At 39.9% G+C, this 14,157-nt stretch overlaps 1 protein-coding gene across 2 annotated transcripts; it reads right to left on the bottom strand.

Moving 5' to 3' along the window:
* Window positions 1-9,993: 9,993 nt before the first annotated feature.
* zgc:153383 (uncharacterized protein LOC751751 homolog) lies at window positions 9,994-13,669 on the bottom strand. Of its 2 annotated transcripts, none has more exons than XM_067572870.1 (5): window positions 13,341-13,669; window positions 12,842-13,057; window positions 12,523-12,589; window positions 11,393-11,490; window positions 9,994-11,303 (listed from the first exon to the last, which is right to left on the bottom strand). In XM_067572870.1, the coding sequence occupies exons 1-5, from the start codon at window positions 13,491-13,493 to the stop codon at window positions 11,097-11,099; spliced, it is 741 nt and encodes a 246-aa protein (XP_067428971.1). In that variant the 5' UTR covers window positions 13,494-13,669; the 3' UTR covers window positions 9,994-11,096. The 2 variants fall into 2 exon arrangements, with proteins under 2 accessions (XP_067428971.1, XP_067428970.1); XM_067572869.1 differs by having other exon boundaries at window positions 12,836-13,057; window positions 13,341-13,664.
* Window positions 13,670-14,157: the final 488 nt, after the last annotated feature.

Genomic DNA, 14,157 nt, shown 5'->3' with positions numbered 1-14,157 from the left:
TGGATCTTCAAAACTGCTCCACAACTGTAAATTCGACTTTCATTTCAGCAGCAAGATGTTATGAAAAACGCAGGAATGTGCACACAGAGGACTGCTAGAGTGGAATTTTTGCTGGGAATTTCCCACTAGTGTGTGTGCACATGCGTACAGCGGGCCTCTGGCCTATGTGCAGCGCCTGTTGTCTCTGAGTTAGCACAAACAAGTCTGACTGACTCAGGTGTAACCCTGCTTTTAAGAAGGTAAACAAGTGTGTGTCATGTGAGAAGTGACAGTGCCAAAATGCCTCTAGTTTATGTGTGAGAGATATTTCAAGTCAGTAATGAATTATTATTAGCGCCTGGAAATGTACCACGTTCATGAGGACAAGCTGTGCTCAACTGTAACAACAAACGTGCACGCTTGCTCACTCACATCTCTATTCTAAACTTCTTCTTTTTGCAGTTGATGGGACCAACTGGCTTCGTGCATGTCAAGCTATAACTGCACATACATGAAGGAGAGCTGCTTTTTTTGCAGAAGTGGTTTCAAGAAATGAGACAACAACGTGCAAACCCAACCATACTGTGCAGAAGTGCAGTATAGCAGAGGTGGCTACTGACTACTGCTGACCTCCAGTAGCACTGTTACTGGGAGGCTGCAGTTCTCCCTTCTGAAATCCCCCAAACTTTCCCTCCGCCAAATCTCTCCTCCCAGCCCACCAAGATAATGGCCTTTTCAGGCCTCCCATGATACACACTCCGCTGTGGATCTGCTGCAGCCGGTGTGATCTGGCTGCCTGGCTGGCCGGTGAATAGTAGTTTACACCAGCCATGTGTTCTCCTAAATTGCTTTTCCAGGGTAGAGCAGAGGGCAGTGTTATAAAGACGAGACATGGAGGAGAGAGGGAAGGAGGGAGGGAGGATGGAAGAGGAGGCGTGCTGGGGAAGCTTGCTGGCCCAGATGTGTGCAGTAGCAGCCGGCCAGGCGCACATCTGCAATCGTTTGAACTTAGTGGGGGAATTCCTCTCTCACTGTGCCTCTCCATATATTTTGTCCTGCTGAATCCTCAACTCGGGACAATGAGTTGCTTGACTGCCTCCCTCTGTTCTTCCTCTCATATTTCCCTCTGTGTGTCATGAACTGTTTCCCCACAGACAGACAAACAGGCTTGTCGAGTAGTGACTCCAGAGGCGTGGGATCCTTTGTGTTAAGGAAATTTAAAGGGAAGATAAAAGAGCCAAGTCTTTCTGTAAATATACAGTACTGTGTATGAGGCACAGACATAACAAGCACTTAACTATGAGGCTGTATTTGGTATCATGGTCTTTGAACACACCTCACCACACATCGTCCTCATTTTGACAGAGGAGAAATGCAAAGATTTTGAAACCACAAGTGATTTATCAAAGCAATAAGGAGCAGACAGGCTCCTTCTTGCGTAAAAAGCCTCCAAAAATGTAAATAGCAATTTCATTTTAACAGTGCTGGTAAGTGGGTTATATTTAACAAAAGGGCTAAAAATATCTATTGTTTTGTTCCTGCGTGGGTTGGCCAGAGCACAACAAAAGCAGGGAGTTTCCTCTCCTCCAGGATGTTGGGAGATTTCCTCATATTTGTGTTTCAAGAGTTGGGACAAGATGTTCTGATTGACAGTGACCTACGCTCAAATGCACTTCAATGCTCGACCTCCCCAGGGACACAGTGTTCTCCAGGGACTGATATTGTGTGTACTTGCGTGCATTGTGACTATAATCAAACTAAGATTTTGAAACGGTCTGCTGTAATTAAGCATTCTAAGGCTTCAAAAATTAAGAGAGATAAAGAGATGTGGGTGTATTGACATAATTTGGGATGTGAAGGTGTGTTGATGCAGGTGAGTCCTTTGATTGTTTCTATTGTGGATACCACTATGACATAACATGACCACTCCCTGAAGAGTCACGCAATTCACTTGACCTTCGCCTCTTTTACTCCTTTTTGCAGATCATAGGTGGCTGGACAAATGCAGATTTGTCGCATTCAGTAAAGTAGATGGGGTGAAGAGAGCGCGGTATTCTATTTGAAGCACATACAGTCTTTTTAAGACATTTGAGACAGTGGTTCTGCTTTCTATTCGCCATGTAGATAATAACCAGACAAAAAGCTACACTATAAATACCACGGTGTATGTATGTTCTCCTTTCAGGATTAGTCTATCTAACTGTAGAAATGAAAAGTATTTAGGTTTCAGGTTCAGTTTTGTGTGCTGCGTTTCTCTAAGTTCAGTCCAAAGGCCCTGTTTCGCTTGTCGTGTATCTTTTATCTATAGTACATTGTATTTAAAGCTGCAATAATCAATATTTTTATACTAAGAATGGATCACATGACTATGTTTAATGTGAAAGGTGTCATGATCCCACAGAAAATGATCACCTCACTCTGCAGTTCACCTTTATTTGTGTGAAGCATTTTAGCATCTTTCAGCATATTGTTTTGGTTTTTCTGGCCCAGAATGTTACTGTTGTGGGTCAGTCTGACTGCTCTCATCAGTGTCATTTCCAGCAGCAGCAAGCAGCTATTTTCAGCGAAAAAGTTCTAATAAATCCACTGTACAACAACATCGGATGGACAAAGTTAGTGACTAGCTAGTGAACATAGTGGAGCATTGAAAGCCAGATATTTGGAGTTTGTGAAGACCACCGCAGAGCTGGAAGGAGAGTCAACATTGGCCTTACATTTGACTGACTCCAAATCAATGCTAATGTTACGCTGTGTGTGCTGGGTGTATAAATAGCCAAGTTTTTGCTAACACATCTGCCATATCAATGTCATGTCAATGTTTGTTGTCTGCCCCCTAGTGGCCGAAAAGTCATTCAGTGCAGGTTTAAATATTATTTAGTTGTGTTAAACTATTTACTACAGTTCTATATACTCATATACTTTTTTACATATTATCTGTATATTACATACCTGTACATACACTTGTATATTACATATCTACAAAACTATGGGTATATATATTTTATTTTATTGTTATTGGCAATACTCCTCAATGTAATTCCAATGAGGCTCCTTGTGGAAGAAGTATTTAGATCTTTCACTCAAGTAAAAGTACCAGCAGAACTCTATAAAACTACACATTACAAGTAGAAGTCCTGCATTCAAAACTTCAGTAGAAGTACAGAAGTACTATCAGAAAAATTTACTTTAAAGCCTAACAAGTAAAAGTACTTTTAGTGCACAAATATGACCCCTGTGACTAAGTTATTATCATTATATCTGACATTATTAGATAAACACTGATGCATCAATGTATTTTACAGTTGTATCTGGTGGAGGTGGAACTAGTTTTAAGAACTTTATATATGGTTAGGTCATTTAGTGTAATGGCTCTCAAGTAGGGGTCAGGTCTCCACCTACGGGTCACAAGATACATCTGGGGAGTTCCAAGATGATTAATGGTGTAGGAAAGAAAAAAAGGTTTTTGTCTTTAATCTTCACATGTTGGTTAAACACTGCATAATTTGAGCCTCAAACAATTACTTGAATGAAACCATCTGAGGAGATTAGAGGGGAAATGTCACTTGTGTAACAACTCATAGACTTGGGGACTTCAACAAAACACTGTTCTGCTGTAAGGGGTCACATTCCCAAAAGGCTGGTAACTGTTGGTTTAATATTTAACAATTTCACTGTATTTTATAAGCTTTCAAAAAGCTTATAAAATATTGTTTATATCCAGAGTTATGTGACTTGGCTGCCGTGACAATGTGATGTCCCACTATGATTAAAAAGGTACTCATCCATTTATCTTTCTGTCTTTCTATTACACTTCCAAAGGGACTTAATATGAAACACAGAGTACTGTGCAGAATACGTCCTCCTGAATATTTATAACCTTATGTCCTCCAATACTTTGATTTATCTTGAAATAATTTTTCATATATTTTATATCTGTTTCTGATATCTGAGCTGCACCTGTTTAAGTCATTTGTGCTACTTGGTCATGTTATGCATTTAAAAAAAATTTTTTATTGTAGTCATGTAACATCATAGAAACCTTTGATCTGATGTTGACAAAACTGGAAAAAAATACTCACAGATGAACACTTTCTTCCAATGGAAATACTACAGTTGTGGGTCAAAAGTAACCAAGCATATCCTCCACACTGCAAATGCAAATTGCCTAGACTGTGGTGTTTCTTTTGTCCTCCTTGTAATACTGCTACTACTACTAAAATACTAATTCTCAATACTACTTTTATATGATCTGGTCAAGTGAATTATTAAAATAAAACTGTTTCAAAAAGCACAGTCCCCATGCTGTTATTTATGCCACCAACGACAGACAACCACAAGCTGAGCTTTTATGTCATTGACCCTGAGGTGGACTGACATATTTACTACTTCCTTGTTTCAAACCTTAGTTCACACGACTTTTGCTGTAATTCAGATGTGAGAGCGTGAGTGACAGATGCTGGGGTCTGCTCTTTATGCAGGAAAGTACCTAAAACATACATCTGGACTTCAATGGCTTTTGCAGTACCACACTCCACCCATACAGGCGCATTATTCTGCAGAGGATGTCTCACTACCGTTTTGGTCTGACCAATAGTTACATAAGCCATTCTGAAAAAAGGGAGCAGGCCTCCACCCTGCAAAACAAAACACCCACTGACCAGTCAAGGTTTCTTAAACAAAGTGAAAAGGCCAAAATAGTCTGACAGCTACTTGTTCCAAGTGGAAATGACATATGAGGTGTAGTCCCGGGAGTGAAAGGTGTAGCTGCAAAAAGTTTGTGAGAATGACCTGATTGCATAATGTGTACTATAAACCACCATGTTAATTATTTTACCTTGTGACTGCACTCTTTTTAATTTTATGTCATAAAATATAAGTACATATAAAAGTGCATGATGGACAGATGTTGGTGCAACATCTACAGTTTTTGTGAAATTCTTTTTATGTCTTCAGTCTCCCAACGGGACTTTTCACAAACCATTAACGTCAATCAATCACAGCTAGTGCCCAGATTAGGAGAGAGTGAGAGACTGTAACATGCAATGTATCCGCTGCTGGTTGTTGATTGACGGATGTCTGAGTCATAACGTGTTTGACAATCATATGAGAAGACAATGATAAGGTTAAGATACAGGCAGGTGCTTCTATTGATCACGGAACTGAACTGACTCATTTAGGACATCTTTTTCTGCTAAAAAATGTTGAAACTTTTCTGCTGTAAGTGCAATTCCACTTACAATTTGTCATGCCCGAATTCAATGAAATTCACAAATTAGCCACCACTCACGTTATTTTAATATATAATTAAATCACAAACATGAGATAAATGAAAGCAAATTGATTAGAGAGTCCATAAACAGTGAGCGTTTATCATAGCAAGTTTTTGCCCGCCAGACACAACAGCTACAAGTGCGTTCAAAATTACACCTGATTTTCATCCAAAGTAAAGGAGAATGAATGTCAGTGGATACATAATGAAAAACCTTGCAAATTGCATGGTTAAACTTGCCATTCACATACTGGCTGGTGTTCATTTCAAATCTTGGAGACATTATATGTTGATAAGTCATTCAGCTGCATGCAATTTAACTTTTTTATCCCTTAAAACAAGGGCAATAAGGAGTAAGCAGTTGGTACAATGTAGGTTCACAGGTCATATTGTCTTAGCATTGTTGCCATTGTAACAGCCACCTGTACTATCAAACATGCAGCTGAGATAGGACGTAAGTAGTGCCAGGGACTTTCCAGAACCCAGTGTGTGTGTGTGTGTGTGTGTGTAAGCGTGTGCGTTTGGGTGTATAAAGGGCATAATGCAGCGCAGACAGATAGTGAGTGAGTGTAGTGTAAACTGCAATGAGAGTGAGAAGACATGCAGTGAAGCTTTTGCAGCAATGTAGAAGTGAACATAATAGTGAGATACTATGAAGAGTAGACATGCTTTTATTGCATGCAAAGATAAATGTTTCTGTGTGTGTTTGGGGGGGAAAATGACATATTAGGGGGTTTAAATATCCATATTCATAGATGTTAATACTGTGGGATTTGCAAACTGTGGATGCAATATGATTTTAATGCACCAAAGGAGTCTAATGTTTCAAAGATGAGCTGTGTGAGCAAAAACTCTTTGATGCAAAGCTGAAAATATCACACTATCCCCATGTAGCATGCAAACTTAAAGAAAAGGAACTTTATGCCACACCTTAACATATTCTGCCCCACTTTACCTCCAAAGGGATGTGGTAAAAAACGAGCGTCTTATCACTAAAATAAGCCTGTCATTACAGAGTAATGGTGTTGGCTATAGAGGCTTTGTCTAAGAGGAGATGGGCTCTCTGTTGTAGCCCAAGGAGGAAGCAAAGGCTAAGGGGGTGAGACAGGAGACCAAGCAGGGCTGGAAATCCCCTTCCCTCAGCAGGCCTGCTTCGTCTTAGACACACATAGCCCCACTGAGGCCCACATCAAAGGGGCTGCTGCTGTTCTCATCATCCTCCCTCCTTCTGTCTTTCTATATGTCTCACTGTCCTTCTGTCAATTTACCTCCTCACCTCTGTTGCTGTTTCCATTTATATAGACACGTCTCCTTTACCATTGTGGAGCAGCTGTACTGTTCTTTTAAAGTGTCTGCACCTCAAGGAAATGAGGTTTTAGAGGTGTAACATTCCACTAACCTGTCTGGGTAATTTAGTTTCACAAGGCAGACAGGTATTGTTCTGCAGGTAGTCACGCTAACAAATTGTAAATATGTTAACTATTTGTAAGTGTAATTTTCAAGTGACTAAAGTAAAAGTGTGCCCCGATTAATCACAGAGCAGATGTATGAGCACATATGGCAGTCAGGTGTGGTGTAATAAGCTGCATTTTTAGGACATGTGGTTAGACACTTTTGACTAAGTCAGAAGTGAAAATGCTTGCTAAACTGGTCTCCCCAGAACACTAAACACCTCCTGTCCCCACCCCCACCACTCAAAGCCCACAAAAATGTCAGGTATGCTTGAAGCAGCCGACGACTCGAGGCCAGCGCGTGGACACACAGGCAGGCGTGGGGCGGGGGGGGGGGGGGGGGGGGGGGGGGGACTTTAAGCAGGAGTTTGGGACGGACCCGTTTTTCACACAGATGTGGACACACAAACACGTGTGCAGATGTTGATTCATGCCCGAGTGAAACACTAAGTCACAAGGAATGGCATTGTGAATTGTCAATTCTGGATTTTCCCTCTTAATCACCGATTGCCCGATGACTGCTGTGTGTGTCTCACATCTCCCAGAAGGAAGCCGCTCAACTGGAGAAGTCTGTTTCCTCTCTGCTGCACCACTGGTTATAGAGATGACTGACAGACCCTCATAGTGAAATCTGTTTCTTATTGTCAGATTGCAAGTTTGAAGAGAAAACAGAAAAACATGGATTAAACTACATAATGTTTCCTAACCACCGATTTTTTAAAAAACTATGAAGATTTTCTGTTTTTGTCTCCTTCATTCTCAAACCACAATGTGCTATTTTTTCCCCCCTAAAACCTTCTTCAAAATTAGCTTATTTAAATACAGTTTGAACTTCAAAGGTGTCACTGGCCCTTAGTAACCCTCACTTCATCTGTTAAGTACAGTACTACCCTCTAGTGGAAAGATGAGGAACTACAATGTCTAAAGATATTCTCTCGACCAAACAGTAATAAAGTTCGGGGGAAAACGCATAATGTATTAGACAAATAAAATGACCAAATTCACCTCCTTACATAGACTAAAAAATGGTATATCTATATGGGAAATATAAGCAGAAATGTATGAATTCCTTCTTATTTTGCAGTCTGTTGAAGGTGGACACAGCCAATTATTTTAGAGTGGAGGCAGCTGAACTCAACATAAAACAGCTGCGTAGATTAATTCACAATTTGGTACACAGACAACATAAAAACGTGCGTCAGATGAGACTCAATGAACAGGTGTTTATATCTGTATAAACCCACTTCTCAGAATGTGTCAGCAGGATATAAAACTGTAAGGTGCATTTAGTGTGATTCATGAATAAGAATATAAAAATTTATAGATTTTAATCAAGCACTTACCACAGTAAGGGATCTCATGGGCACAGCAGTAAAAGGAATTTGTCTCTTGGGTTCAGTAAAGTGTCACATTATTGTGCTATTATTATTCACCCTTCTCATCTGGCAACTTAAATATATTCGATTTTATGAACAAACAACTCTTGAAGAATCTGTTCAATCAGGAACAAAAGTCCCATCTGAGGCTTTAAGTATGTACATAATTGAATGAAAAGAGAATGAATAAATAATAAATATAAAAACAGCCAGGAGCTGTTTTTCAGGAATTACATGAGTCTCTTTCGATTACGGCACATTCGGAAGAACACTGACTTTAGTCTTGCCTTGAGGCTCATATTTCCACTGATACTGGAGCAATTCTTTATAAAAAGGGTGAGGGTTTATCTGTGATATCTCAGATTGGAATCTATCTAGTTTGTGTGTCTTTTTTTTCTTTTACCAGCATGATGAATTATCAGCAGTGTTTCATGACTGTGTGTGCTTTGCTGTGTGGGCTGTCAGTGGGTGGTATTGTCTGTCAGTGTGGATGTTGTATAAGGCTGCCTTGTGCGGCCCGGCTGTGGTATGGATTGACTTTGCTGTCTGACTATCACAGATGAGCTGTCTCATCGTGGCACCACCATAATGACGTGGTGCGACATGTAGACAGCCACCATATGGAGCTTCATCTAGCAGCAGGCTTTGCTTTGATATCTTGTGTGCGAGTTTGTACAGATGACAAGTGCCCGAGTGTTTAAAACTCTTTTCCAAATATATGATTCCCAAGGCTGTGTGACCAGCAGGACAAAGTAAAGGCTTCCTTTACTGTTTCCAGGAAACATCTATTGGGAAACTGAACATTTCTGTCATGCTCTGAAGTATTGCTGCTAAACATTTCCATTATAGCTCATTTAGTCTATCATTAACTCCTAAAATACTAGCAAACTGGTTTATTCTGACTTGTTACAACCTCTCATTTTAAGGAAATGTCACAAAGATACATGAAACCACTTTGGAAACAAATGGAATTTTCTCGCCCAGAGTTGGAAAACAACGATTTTGAGACTCAACAAAAAAAATTCAAGTTATTTTTTTTTCTGAGTGTGAAAGTTGATTCTTGACCTTAGAAACAGTAGTTTGACAAAATAAGCAGCTTCAGTCCACTCACTAGCTTTTCTGGAGCTTTCAACTACAGAATCCATCTGCTAATGACAATGCAAGATGTGGCTGAAAGCTCCAGAAAAACCTAGTAAGGGGACATTGACTGAAGATTATTTTGTCAAACAATATTATTAGGCCTCAAAATCTTATTTTCCTTAAGGAAGTGAAAAAAAATCTGCCAGTGCGATGGCATAATTTTAATCTTAAGTACTAGCCATGCTAGCGCTATCATCCAGTTTTACTGAATTTAGTGCTAATTAGCAAATGTTAGCATGCTAACACACAGATGGTGAACATGGTAAACATTATACCTGCTAAACAGCTGCATGTTAACATTCTTATTTATGTATTTATTGGGACCATGTAGTGTTAAACATAAATGTTACCATTTGATGTACTGTACCAGAGTCAGTTTATAGCTAATTTTCATCTGCAGTCCCTACGGCATCGTCACTATCAAACCTACCAGCTATCACTTCGCATAATGCCCATTTTTGAGCCCATGTTTGACTGTTGTGTTTGAGGGAGTGACAGCTGTAGAGGTCATGCTGGACCACAGAAACCCACTCTGACCTGAGAATGGTGACATTGTGCAGCGAGTGGACAGGGTCCCTGACCTCAGAGCGCCCTGACTACAGAATGACACAGGCTCTTTGTTACCAGTGACAAAGACAAACCCTCACATCATTCAAACTGTAGCTGCACTATGAGTCTTTCAACAGGAAGACAAGACTAAAAAAAACAAGACTTTCCTTTAGATCTGTTTACCTTCATACTACCTATTTTGAAACGAAGAAAGTCTCACACAGACAAGTTTAAAAGTCAGACAATAACTATGATTTTATTAACAGTTCATTACAGTGTTACCAAAACAATAGAAAAAATGCTTAAATTAAGTGTTCAGTCAGTTAAGTAAAATAAATACATAAATATCAAAAATTGCAATAAAAACAGTTAAAAATGTAAGTTTACATGTTTTTTTTTACAGACTTAGAGTAACAACGCTCCCTGCCATTATCAAAGGCTTACATACCATATCTACTATGTATAATATCTGTAGTAGATAAGGCAGATGATAAGAGCAACATAGAAAACTAAACCCGTTTTCACAGTTTTTTAACAAAATGTCAGTCAGTCTCGTGGTCCACAGATGATTTGACAACCAAGGCTAAATCTGCTCAGTGCTTCCACACAGACATTGAGTGCAATACAAGCTTAATAAGCATTAAAACAGACAGCAAACACACATGTGAACGAGTGTTAAAATGGTCAGCTCTTTGGTGCAGCCAGGTGTATCGAGAACGCACCAGTTTGACCACATCTGTTGAGCATACATCAGTATATTCTTGATGCAACCAGTTTACCCAATACCGAGCATACTCAAGCATCTATCAAGGGCTATTTAAACATTAAAAATTACTTTCAAACACATGCTTAGTCCAGATCTGGCACTGACTTGGCTGTATTGGTGATTTAGGCACAGTGTCTGGTCCATTAGAGGCACAGGGGAGCAACATTTGACTTTCACTCCACAGCAGACGTTCAAATCTGGGAGGCTGCTGTAGCAACTGATAATGCAATAGATGTCAGGTGATGTATAAACTCACCAAAATGTTCCTCTATATTGGATAAAAATGTAATCAAAATGTTAAATATGCCAGATAACACTAACATTTTGTGACGAGCATTGTGTGTTTTAATGGCACACCTCTTGTTAATTATCCAAAGGATCAACAGATGTTGCCAGCTGTTTATTACTTTATCAGCTGCTACACTGCACCCACAATACAGCAGCACTGCCCATCTAAATCTGTGTCGTACACAAACCAAACGGTGCTTGGTGAAACAAGACAAGTGTTCCTTTTTTTTAACAAACAAACAGACAGTAAAGCGCGAAATGTCCATTTCTAGGGATGGTTAGTTTGCCGTGACGATAGCAGGGACTCTGATGGTGCTCGAAGGTGCCTGATTTTCGTTCTCGATCTGATAGGTCACATCGGGGTGAGTGGCGGCCCCATCCGGCTGTTCTGCCATGGTGATTGGCTCGTCCTCATGAGATCGTAGCTGGTCAAAGGATCGTTCCGCCACTTCTGACAAGCAGTTTTCCTCCTTCTCTTCCTCTCGCTGACACGGGGATACAAGAGGGGATCATAGCAGTTGCTTAATGAATACAATATAATTAAAAAACTACAGAACTACAACATGCAACATACCTCTTTCTTCATCCTGTAGTACTCGTCAATAGCGTACTGATATTTGGCTGATGTTATCCCGAAGAGGGACGCCATCCTCTCCCCAAGGTAGTCACACGCTGGAAGATAATAGTGAGAAACTGAGTCTGCAGAATACAGACGTTACAACACCGAACATCCTAAACTGACGATGCAGCACCTTGCATGGACTAATCAAGATCTGCAATTTTAGTTTTCATTATGACTGTGGCAATGTTTCTGTGTTTTACGGCATGGGTGAGCTAGGCGTTCTCCTAGGGGGGTCTCCAGCTGGAGGGGCAACAAACAGGAGGGGAAAATATTTTGTAATTTCTTTCAGATGTCCAATCTAACGTTATAAATGAGTAAAAATGGATTTCTCACAGAACTCACAGAACTAGAGTTACATCCTAGCATATTTTTCACTATGTCTCATTACTGAACAGGAGACTAAGTCCAGCTGCTGAACCACAAAATACAGAACCAGCAGTTTTGAGCTGCTTTAGGTTTCCAGACCTGCCTGCAACAAATCCAAATGTTACACAAACTAGAACAAAATATTATAGGAAACCATCAAAGATAAGCTGCGAGACAAGTAATATTTTTTTAATGTGAAACTCTTCAGTTAGTCAAATATTTAAATTGCTTCACTAATGTGCACTCTAAGTTGTATAAGGAATGAAATAATGAAAGATTTAAAGTAATGAAATCATTAAAACATAATAAAATTAAAAATTGAAATAAATATTGGACCATAAAACCTGGTCAAGACAATCATAAGTAAGAGTGTGACAGTGATGATACCTGCACCTCAATAGAAAAATGAAGTTAGAGTCCTACAAGGTTATGAATAACCTTTATATATATATAAATATATTCTTGTTCCAATTCTCTCTTAACTTTACAAACACTGTGTTCACTAGCAGCAACATCACTCAATCAAATTTCGCTTCAGATTTAGAGCTTCAATGACATAATACATGACTGAAATATTGGAAAAAAAATCTTATATGGCCTTTTTCAAGTAGGTCTGAGCTTTGGCATCGATTTATTATAACAAAACGTATGCACAGGGTTCTTTATGAAGTGTATGAATCTCCTTTATTTGTAAACAACACTGTTATTGAACAAACCTGAGATGGTGGATGTGGCAGCTCTCCACATGTGGAACCAGAAGTACGGACCCCAGGTCATCTTTGACTGCAGCGCAAATAATGTGTAACGATACAGTGAGATGACACTTTTGAATGTGTAAGATTAAATGACCTCTGCATCACAAATATACTATAGAAAACACAGATTCCACAGACACACACACACACACTGTCCCTTGTCCTTGTTTAGCTGCTTACACACACACAGACATGATTCTCTCTCTCTCTCTCTCTCTCTCTCTCTCTCACACACACACACATTTGAATTCCCCTTCCCTCAACCTTTCCTCACCCTCACCGCATCGACCGGGGAGGACAGCAGGTCTTTCCTCTCTGGCTCCTTGTCCTCTTCCTCCTCCTCGTCGGTGCTGTACTCCTCCATGGTCTCCCCGCTGGAGAAATGGATGATCCTGCGAGGGACCTTCTCCCTCTGTTGCTCCTGCTGCTGCTGCTCTTCTCTCTTGTCCAGCTCCCCAAGCTCCACACTCTCAAAGTCCTTAGCTGGGTTTGGACTCTGGGACATGAATACCAAAGACAGTGTGTCTTAATTAGTTGGACTATATAATATGTGAATGTTTCTGACTCCAATTTTTAAAAAAGCATACAAAAAAAACCCAACACACACACACTGTGGCAAATAAAGAAAAAAATTTCGGTGTAATATTAACAGACCCACACGACACAGCTGACAAGTGATAACAAGCTACAGGCACTGAGCGACATTATCAGCCATATACAGTTATACAACGGTAAGGAAATAACCTTTAAGACTACAGAGAAGGAAGCTGTTTACCGACCTGCTCCATATTCATGCTCTGTCCTATGGACACATTAACGTTAGTGAGATACAGTGATATATCGGCCATTGTCGCCGTCTTCTTTGTATCTCTGGATGCTGCGCCCACAACAACGGAAGTGCCGTGCATCCCCGTACTGTACGTAACGTCCATAGAGATAGAGCGGAATACTGAATAACGGTGCAGTTCATGGATAGTAGTAACGTACAGCGGTATTATAGCAACATTTAAATGTAATAGTAACTCTATTGTAAATCTAATTTCTTAGTGAACAAATTTCACATGCACAAAACGATTTTTTTTGTCGTAATATAGTCTAATGCTAGCCTAATTAATGCCATAATTGTTAATTACGGAGCGCACTGGGAGTCGAATGTTTACTGCGCATGCGCAACCTTTGTTTGCAAGCCTTGCCCGTCTCTTTTCCCTTATTTCCTGCCTTCTGCCTATCTACCATCAGCTATCAATTAAAGACAAAAATAAAAAATAATTGTTAACTTCTTTAGGTCTACATGCTACTAACGAAACGTTATGAAACGTTGCTGTATTAGGAAGGGTTGTTTGGTGAGTTGTTTGGTATCTATCTATCTATCTATTTATCTATCTATCTATCTATGACAGTATATGTGTAAACTGGGAGGATGTTTGTATGCATCTTATGTGTTGAAGACATTTTTACATGTGACTGTAGGAAAGGCACAGGTGTAAATCATAACATTAATGAAATTATGACAGCTGAATTCCATTAAGCTGCTTCTGTTTCAGGGTCCTGATATTGCTGCATGCTGCCTCACTATCACACTGTCATACTGTACAC

This window comes from Thunnus thynnus, chromosome 18 (genome assembly GCF_963924715.1).
Source record: "Thunnus thynnus chromosome 18, fThuThy2.1, whole genome shotgun sequence".
NCBI classification, from domain to species: Eukaryota; Metazoa; Chordata; class Actinopteri; order Scombriformes; family Scombridae; genus Thunnus; species Thunnus thynnus.
This window is presented reverse-complemented; position numbering and strand designations above follow the sequence as displayed.

Bases quoted from the DNA above. Each gene is read 5' to 3' on its own strand.
- zgc:153383 (XM_067572869.1), bottom strand. From the start codon at position 13,493: ATGGACGTTACGTACAGTACGGGGATGCACGGCACTTCCGTTGTTGTG. The intron at 13,058-13,340 runs GTCGGTAAACAG...TTCATGTCCCAG, and splicing joins AGAGCATGAATATGGAGCAG to AGTCCAAACCCAGCTAAGGA. The intron at 11,304-11,392 runs GTATGTTGCATG...TCCCCGTGTCAG, and splicing joins ACTACAGGATGAAGAAAGAG to CGAGAGGAAGAGAAGGAGGA.